The sequence below is a fragment of the Pistacia vera genome, unplaced genomic scaffold, assembly GCF_008641045.1.
Source record: "Pistacia vera cultivar Batoury unplaced genomic scaffold, PisVer_v2 Contig39, whole genome shotgun sequence".
Classification (NCBI taxonomy): domain Eukaryota; kingdom Viridiplantae; phylum Streptophyta; class Magnoliopsida; order Sapindales; family Anacardiaceae; genus Pistacia; species Pistacia vera.
In genome coordinates, this window is record NW_022196212.1 from 457,844 (window position 1) to 468,037 (window position 10,194).

General features: G+C 42.7%; 1 protein-coding gene across 1 annotated transcript; it reads right to left on the minus strand.

Moving 5' to 3' along the window:
* Nucleotides 1-3,476: 3,476 nt before the first annotated feature.
* LOC116140999 lies at nt 3,477-4,881 on the minus strand. The gene is made up of 2 exons (XM_031426564.1): nt 4,744-4,881; nt 3,477-4,214 (listed from the first exon to the last, which is right to left on the minus strand). Exons 1-2 carry the CDS (start codon nt 4,879-4,881, stop codon nt 3,477-3,479), a joined length of 876 nt encoding a protein of 291 aa, XP_031282424.1.
* Between the last annotated feature and the right edge of the window lie 5,313 nt (nt 4,882-10,194).

Consider the following 10,194-nt stretch of genomic DNA (forward strand, 5'->3'; position numbering starts at 1 on the left):
AGAGGTCCTTCCGAAGTGAACCGGTTGCTACCTCCACAAGGATCATCGCTTTGTAGCCATATGCTAGCGAAAAGGGAGTTTCTGAGGTAGAGGTTCTCGGAGTTGTCCTGTATGCCCATGAACTTTAGGGAGGTCGTCGGCCCAATTTCCCTTGGTTGCGCCAAGTTTGGCCTTCAAAGTATGCTTAACAGTTTTGTTGACGGCTTCAAGTTGACCATTTGCTTGCGGCCTTGCGATAGAGGCAAACTTTTTGTGAATACTCAACTCATCGCAGAACTGCTTGAACTCCTCGTTATCGAACTATTTTCCATTGTCAGATAAAAGGATATGAGGAATTCCATAGCGACACACGATGTTCTTAAAGACGAAGTCCTTGAGCTTTCTAGGTGTGATCGTGACTAATGATTCAACTTCAACCCATTTGGTGAAGTAATCCACTGCAACCACGACATGTTTTACTCCCTCTTTACCAACCGGTATGGGGTCGATGAGATCGATCCCCACATGGAGAACGGCTAGGGGCTAGTCATAATTGTCAGTTGGTGAGAGGGGGCCCGCGGTATGTTTAAGAACCGCTAGCATTTGCCACACTTCTTGACAAAGTTGTAAGCGTCTTCTTGGATTAGGGGCCAGTAGTACCTTTGACGAACAACTTTGTTAGCGAGAGATCATGCGACGATGTGATTATCGCAGATCCCTTCGTGCATCTCTATTAGGATTTAATTTGCCTCTTCGCTGTTTACACATCGGAGGAGAGGGACGCTAAACCCTTGCCTATACAGCTGGTCTTTGATGAGGGTAAAACAAGCAAATCTTGTTCGGATGGTCCTTGCCTCGACCTTGTCGTCAGGCAAGGTCCCATAGTTGAGATACCGAATGATAGGGGCCATCTAGGAATCTGATTCTATTACATTCACGGCCTATTCGATCGGGCTGATATTGGAGATCTCGATGAATCGAACATGAATGCTCTCTAGTGCATCTGAGTCCAATGATGAGGCTATCCTTGCCAAGGTATCTGCCACAGAGTTGCTATCTCTAGGAATCTGTGTGATGGTGAAGTGCTTGAACGGCTCGAGTGCGGCCTTAGCTTTCTTCAGATAGCTGATCATATTTTCCTATTTGGCTTGATACTCCCCCAAAATCTGGTTAACGACCAGCATGGAGTCGCTATGGATACTAACCGTGGTTGTGCCAATTTCCCTGGCCAATCATAGTCCAGCGAGCAAAGCTTCGTACTCGGCCTCATTATTGGTTGCCTTAAAATCGAACCAGAGAATGCCATGAATGCGAGCCCCTTTGGGGCTCACTAGGAGAATACCCACCTCGACCCTCTTTCTGTTCGATGATGCATCGACGTAGAGGCTCCAGGACGATAGATTTTTAACAGTTTCTTGGATGACTTCGCTAGGCTGTTGCTCCGACTCATTCGTTGGACATGAAAATTCTGATATGAAGTCGGCAACAGCCTGCCCTTTGATAGTTGCTCTTGGTTTGTAATGGAGATTGAACTGGCTCAGTTCGATAGCCCATTTGAGCAATTTACCCGATGCCTCCAGTTTTTGGAGGACCTGCCTAAGCGGGTAGTTGGTCATTACATGAACTGTATGGGCATGGAAGTAAGGTCGCAACTTTCAGGAAGCGATCAGCAGGGTATAGGCCAATCGCTCCATCTTTGGATACTGCATCTCGGCATCCAACAGACGCTTGCTCGCGTAATATACTGGCCATTGTGTTTTGTTCTCCTCTCGAACTAAGGCTGCACTGACCGCGAACTGAGAGACGGACAATGGCAACATGAGGATCTCTTGCAAGACAGGCTTGGACAGAAGTGGTGGCTTCATGAGGTGTTCCTTAATACTCTGAAATACTTGCTCGCACTCGAGAGTCCATTCGAACTTCTTATTGGCCTTGAGTATATTGAAGAATGATAAGCAGTGATCTGTTAACCTCGATATGAAGCGACTTAGCGCCGCTATTCGCCCGTTTAGGCTCATGACCTATTTTTTATTAGTCGGACTTTTCATATCGAGGAGAGCTTAAATTTTCTTGGAGTTGATCTCAATTCCCCGTTGGTTAACCATGTACCCTAGGAATTTTCCCGAGGATACTCTGAATGAACATCTGAGAGGGTTCAGTTTCATTCGGTACTGTCGGAGGATGTTAAACATCTCAGCGAGATGTGCTATGTGATCTAAAACGACATGCGACTTGACAAGCATGTCATCTACATAGACCTCCATTGTTCTTCTGATCTGTTCGGAGAACATTCGGTTAACCAGTCGCTAGTAAGTTGTGCCAGCGTTCTTGAAGTCGAAGGGCATAACTCTGTAGCAGTATAATCTCTGATCTGTAACAAAGGATGTATGCTCTTCGTTTGACACGTACACCAGAATTTGATTGTATCCCGAGTACGCGTCCATAAAACTCAGCAGCTCGTACCCTGAGGTGGCATCCACGAGCTGGTCGATCTTTGGCAGGGGAAAGCTATATTTTGGACACGCCTTGTTGAGGTCGGTGAAGTTGACGCAGGTTCGCCATTTGCCGTTGGGCTTCTTCACTAGGATCGGGTTGACAACCCAGGTTGGGTAGAGCGCTTCTTGGATGGATCTACTCTGAAAGAGGTTATCTATCTCAAGTTTCAAGGCAGCATATCGCTTCAGATCCATCGCTTTCCTCTTTTGACGAACTGGCTTGGCCTCATTGTCGATGTTCAACGTATGGCAAATAATATCAGGGCTGATCCTGACCATATCCATGTGTGACCATGCGAACACATCGATATTCTGCCTGAGGAAGCTAGTCAGTTCGCTGGCGAGCTGGGGATTGAGATTGTTTCCAATCCTTAACACCCTACTCGGTTCGTTCTGGTTGACTAGTACTTCAGACAAGTCCTCAACTGGCCTACTAGAAGGGCATTCCTGAATACGAGGATCCATATTATCCTCGGTTCGGCCAAGCTGTGGTTCTATCCGACTGATTGCCATTGCTTGTCGGGGAATACCGCTCGAGATGCCTTTTCCTTTACACACAATCTGTACTGCTTTCACATAACAGTCGCGAGATGCCCGCTGAGACCCACTGACTTCCCCGATCCCCGTCGGGGTGGGGAACTTCATCTTCAAATGGTATATCGAAATGACTGCTTTGAAGTGTCTCAGCAGAGGTCGCCCTAGGATTCCATTAAAAGCGGATGAGCAATCCACCACCAAGAACTCAATTACCTTGGTCACTTTGTCGAAGTCACCCAACATGACTGGGAGTGAGATCGTTCCTTTGGGGAGCAGGTGGTCCCCTGTAAAACTATATAAAGGGAACGAGGTAGGCTTCAGGTCGGCCTCGTCCAAATTCATCCTTTCAAAAGTTGAAGCGAACAGGATGTTTACAGCACTTTCGTTATCCACCAACATCCTACGGATGTTATGGTGCCCTATTAGGGGCGTGATCACAAGAGCGTTATCGTGGGGCTGATGCAATCAAGCTGCATCCTTTTCGGGGAAGGTAATTTCCTCCTCTTTGCGAACCTTTTGTGGCTGCTGCATCGTGCTCATCATTCTGATGGTGTCGTGATGGGCTGCACGAGCATACCTTTCCTGGTCACCTCGCGAGTTCCTTGTGAAGTGCGGTCCCCTAAAGATTAAATTGAGGGTGCACACCCTTTTGCAATCACAATGCTTCTTACTTGGTTCCCCTTGATTTTTCTCTTGCGAGGGAGCGAAGTCATCAATATATTCCTTAAAGTGTCCCTGCTTAATGAGGTCTTCAATCGCCTGCTTGAGAGCTCGGCACTTATCGGTATGGTGCCTATTATCCCGATGATAGCGACAATATTTTTTACTATTCCTGGCCGATGGAGGATTTTTCATGGGCTCAGGTTCTCCGAGCAGGCTTGCCACTTCTAATTTGTCAAGAACAGCCGATACAAACGCATTCAAAGGCGTATATTGATTCCTGTCGCAATCGCGACGAGAAACTAGGGTATAGGACTTTTTGGGCTTATAGCGTGACTTCTTTCCTTTTCGTTGATCGTCAGGAGCCCATCTACGATCAACTCTCACTCTTTCCTCCCAACCAAGTGCACTACCTGAGGCGCCGCAGTCGCGGCGGTAGAGTGCCGATACAGAATTTTCAATACGGAGGTACTTCTTCGCAAGGCTGTAAAAGTGGGTGCGGGAAACATCATCCTCAGCCTGTAGCTCTTTCCACAAGTCAGTCTGTGGATAAACTCCTGCTATGATGAGAGTCCGAACAGACTCTTCGGGAGTGTGAGCTACTTTGTTGAGTTCTCTGTGGAATCAGTCTATATACGATTGGAGGGATTCATCCCTCTCTTGCCTTATATTGCTGAGGTAGCTCAAAGGCATTGAGAACTTTCAGTTCGCTTGGAAGTGCCTCCAGAACGTCGTGCTCATCTGAGGCCACGAATTGATCGATCTTGTCGGGAGCGACCTGAACCACCGTTTGGCATGAGAGGTCAAGGTCATTGCCAAATAATGACACTTTGCTAAATCCGAGACCTGGTGAAGCTCCATCAGGTCATTGAATTCATATAAATGATCTTGCAGATCAGAATTTCCCTCGAACGCCCACATGTCGGGCATTCTAAATCTCGATGAGAGTGGAGCGGCTAATACCGCTAGAGAAAATGGAGACGCTGATGCGACCTGCCCTTGCTCATAACTACTAAGCTTTTAGTTGATCAAAAGCTCGCTACAGCTCTTCGATTTGAGGTAGCGGCGCTACCTGTGGATTACTTTTCGCAATATGGGTGCGACCCTCACTTTTACGGTTGAGGAATGACCATAGGTCAGATTCCTCCTCGTCTCTGCTGGCAGTTCCGGTCAACCTTGACACATGCTGACTAGAGCCGTGTGATGACATTACGTTATTTGGGGAACTTTCACGACCTCCGCGGTGGTGCGAACCGACCAATGGAGTGTGGTAACTTCCCGCACGACGATCAAGATTGCTCTGGCGGTGATGAGAATTGCCCTGCCCAGCATTTTTGTGGGGGTTTTCACACGACGTGGCATGGGATGGCTCAGGTTGTATCCTTTCATCGAGTCTCAGCGCCACGGGTATTCTACTCGGGATGTGGTCGGTGTTCGCTGGGCCTTTAGAGCTCTTAGGCCCATTTTTCGCTACTTGCTTACCCTTTCTTCGACACACTGCAGTGCTCGTGGCACGGGCTATCGCCCTTTGCCGTTCTTTCGCGTGACCTGCAGGCGTTTTTGGCGGATGCACTGCCTCATTTGATTTGGGTGGCACATCTTGGTCCAAACGGTCCAATCTCTGCGTGACCACTTGGAGAGTATTGTTGAACCTCTCTAGGTAGCTTAGGATGGCTGGGTCAAGTTGTGAACTTGACAAGATATCCTTTGCGGTGGTCTGCGGGAACGAGGGTACCCTAAGAGAGGTGTCCTCCTGCATTTGGGGGATCCCCTCAGTACTCTGGTTGGTTCGCTCAGGTTCAAATCGATGAGCTATTTGCTGTTATGGGACTGGTAAGTTAGAGATTCTCCTGATGAAGGATGAACACTAAATCAGGGCCCTCCTTCTAGCGCCAAATTGTTGATGCGTGATTTTGACACCAACTAAACACACGTGTGAAAGAGTTGAGCTGGCCCAGAAGTCACATGTGAATGATAAAAGAGTAAAAAGGAATGACAAGACAGTGTTTAAAGTGGTTCGGATGCTTTAAGGAAGCATATCCTACGTCCATTGATGTGTATTAATGATAGAGACCTGGTCACGGTCAGTGAGCTGACTTTACAAGTGAGAGAGATATAGTATATGCTGTTTCTTTTAGAGATTAGCTAATCCCGAAATTGAGAGAGGAACTCTCAATTTATAGTGGGATGGATTAAGGTGATGATTACTGAATCTGTGAGTTGGTGGGATTATCTGTACAAATCTTCCTTTACGTCCCATTGCCCATTTCCCAGAACGATTCGCGCGATTTGGTGCATGCAATTGGACACGTGGAAGCTCTTCAGCTCTTGGCTGGTCTGGCGTGCGCCCATTACTCTGACAGAAGTAGGCTGCTCCTTCGTCACATGACTCGACTGTGGGTCTCCCAAGTTCTGACTTTTGCATGCTGACTTGGCCTACATCAGCCTTGCTTTCTTAAGGCATAACACTATGAGAACAGAATAACTACTTGAGTAGCATCCCTTGGTTAATAATTCAGTCAGGATTTTATGGATATTTGGTTAAAAATTCATTTAGGAATCTATGGATGCTAGAGTTGCCAGATAACAGTGACTTGGCCAGAGCATGGTGACTTGGACAGAGAATAGTAGTTGTGAGAGATTGAGAGAGAAAAAAACGGTGGACCTAAAAGAGATGAAAGAGAAAGTAGGATGGCGGTTCAAAATTTTCTTGATTGAAAGCTTGAACATAAGAGTTTAATTGAATAAAATAAGGGTTCAATTTTTTTTGCTAAGTGTAAACATTTAGTAGTATTTTACTGGATAGTCTCACCAAATCAGCATAATGATGTGGTGGGATTGTCCCATGTAATTTTTTCTCCTTCAAATGACATAAGTATATGGTACAAAGGTGATATTCTTGATATGGTATCATAAGACAATGCATGTTTGACAAAGGCATTATCACATTTCATAACTACCGGTCATAATTAATTAAAAGATAAAAAAGAGAGAAAAAGTTAAATGAGGCATAAACTCACTAGAGGGTGGTATGGATAATGTGGTACCCTGTTTTATTTGATTTTTTTTTTCTTCAATGACATATCAAATAATGAGCTAACTTTGTATATCCACTTTACCATTTATATTTTAGCATATAACTTTATATATATATGTTTGAAAACTTCTAAGTGTAATATTATTCAATTATTAGTAGGTTTTGTCATGACTTTGTATCGTGTTATTTTCATTAATAAAGAAAGTAAGAGAAAGTTGTTAGTAAAAATATTTTGTGAAATTAAAGAATTGTATATTTTCAATTTATTACTTTGCACTTATGATTATAGGTTTTTATAGATAGAATACACTCTACGTAATCTCCTAATTATATCAAAACAATATACCGACATAATTAGGAGATTATAGGATATCAAATATATTATGAATATCCTAAGACTAACATAATTAGGAGATTACAATATATTCTTGAAATATTGAGTAAATCTTAACAATCTCCCTCAAGTTAGTGTGTAGATGTCACACATGCCCAACTTATCTAACACTTGTGAAAAAATACGCTTGGAGACAGCCTTGGTAAGAATATTGGCCAACTGATCCTCCGATCGAATCTTGGGTAATTCAATAATCTTTTCATCCAGTTTTTCTTTGATGAAAAATCTATCTACCTCAACATGCTTCAAACGATCATGTTGAACTAGATTGTGAGCAATATCACATGCTACTTTATTATCACAATATAACTGGATTGTTTGATTAGGTTAATAGCCCAAATCTTGTAGGAGAAATCTTAGCCACAAAGCTTCACAAATCCCAAGTGCCATTCCTCTAAATTTTGCTTCGGCGCTTGAGCGTGCCACAACATTCTATTTTTTGCTTCTCCACGTGACTAGATTACCACCTAAAAAAGTGAAATAACTAGAAGTAGATCGCCTGTCATCCACTGCTCTAGCCCAATCAGCATCAGTATATGCATTCACATTTTAGTAGTCCTTATTTTTAGTAAACAGGAATCCCTTTCCAGGAGCATGTTTTAAATATCTTAAGATATGCGTGACTGCATTCATATGTTGTTCTCCAGGATTGTGCATGAACTGACTAACTCAAGGCATAAGTAAGATCTAGCCTAGTGTGAGATAAGTACATCAATCTCCCATAAGTCACTGGTATCTCCTTTTGTCAATTGGTACTTGATCAACTTTGACTCCCAATTTCAAACCTTCTTTAATTGGTGTATCAACTGGTTGACATGCTGATATACTAGTTTCCTGTAGTACATCCACGGCATACATTCTTTGTGATAGAAAGATACCTTTATAAGATTGAGACACTTCGATTCTGAGAAAATATTTCAAAGAACCTAGGTCTTTCATCTCGAATTCTTCTAAGAAGCACTTTTGCAGAGCCTTCCTTTCTTCTGGATCATTTCCTGTCACCACCATATCATCCACATATACAATAAGTGCAGTCTTACTGTTTTTTAAGGAATAATGTGTGATCTGAATTGTTCTGATGGTAGCCAAAAAACTTCATAGCCTTGGTGAACCTCCCAAACCATGCCCTCAGAGATTGTTTTAACCCATACAGTGACTTCTTTAACTTACATACCTTTTGGCTATGTTTCCCTGGTAAAATACACCCTGGTGGAGGATCCATATAGATCTCTTCAGAAAATTCTCCATGTAAGAAAGCATTCTTCACATCAAACTGCTGTAACGGCCAATCTAGGTTTGCAGCCAAAGATAATAAGGCATGTACTATGTTGATTTTGGCTACGGGTGCAAATGTCTCTATATAGTCTATCCCATGAGTTTGAGTGTACCCTTTTGCTACTAGTGTTGCTTTAAATCATTCGATTGTACCATCAGCTTTACACTTCACAGTGTAAACCCATCGACATCCAACAATCTTCTTTTCTAGTGGAAGATCAACAAATTCCCAGGTCTCATTCTTCTATAATGAGTTCATCTGTTCATTCATTGCAGCTTTCCATTTTGGATCAGATAAGGCTTCCTACACACTGTTAAAAATAGATATAATAGATAATTGATTCACAAATGACATATTTGATTCTGACAAACAATGGTTAAACACATAATGGCTCATGGGGTATTTGACCTTACTAGATATCTCAGGTTTGTATGTTGGTTTAGGAATCCCTCTAGTACTTCGTGGTGGTAACTGTTTCCTAATTGATTCGGACTCAATTGGTTCAAACTCTAAAGCATGAACATTCTCAACAAATGATGGTTATGACATACAGGAGTGAGAGGCTCGTACTGAGAAGTTTCTACGAACGAGTTTGATACCACCTCCACCTCCACCTCCACATCTTCATCATCCATTTCATTTTCTTGTCGAACAACAGGTCTAGTTTGAGACTTATAGTCCCCCACATCTTGAACAACATAATCAAGAGTCTAATTTCTTCTTGACAATACTCCCTCTGAAGTTCAGACTCAAAAGCAAAATACATCAATTCTTCATGGAAGACAACATCCATCGTCACAAACGTTTGTTGAGTTGGAGGATGATAACATTGATACCCATTTTGATGAACACCAACCCAACGAAAACAAATTTCAATGCACGAGGGGACAACTTGTTGTACTGATGTTTATGGAGGTGAACAAAGGCGATACAACCAAAAACATGAGGCAGTAAGTTTTAGACCATTGGATCATTCACTATGTTACTAAGAGCCTGAAAAGGTGTTTGGAACCCAGTTGATCTAGAGGGTACCCGATTGATAAGGTAGGCTGCAAAAGTAAGAGCTTTTCCCCAAAAAGATAACAACATGTGAGCTTCTATTAATGAGGCACGAACGACCTCCAATAAATGCCTATTTTTTCACTTAGCAACACCATTTTTTTGGGGTGTGTTGGGAAAAGTAGTTTGATGAATGATACTATGTGTTGCCAGGTATTGTTGAACATCTGAACTATGATATTCTCCTTCATTATCACTTTGGAGGACCTGAATCTGTGCATTATACTACGTATAAACCATTTTGTGAAATCTCTGAAATAGAAAATTAACCTCCCCTTTGGATTTCATTAGACATACCCAAGTCATCCTTGTACAATCATCAACAAAGGTAACAAACCATCAGGATCCACCTAAAGTAGTAACTTGTGATGACCCTTACACATCTAAATGTATAAGCATAAAAGGACTTGGACTTTTGTTTAATGTTATTGGGAATGAGACTCGATGACTTTTGGATAATTCACAAACATGTCACAGCAGAAGTTACTGATATCATTTTTTTTCAAACAAACTTGGAAAAAGTTTCTTCAGACAGCCGAACAAAGCATGTTCGAGGCGCCGATGCCATAACCAAATGTCAGATTTTTGTTTACCCCTTTTGGAGTAATCTACAGTCAAAGGCTGTTGTAACACAGTAGAACTTTGTGACTCTAAATCCTAGTAATACAATTGCCCCATCTAATATCACAACAAATTGTCTGCTTTGTTTGAATATTTTTAAACTCACAAAATTCGGGCAAAAAAATCACCACATAAG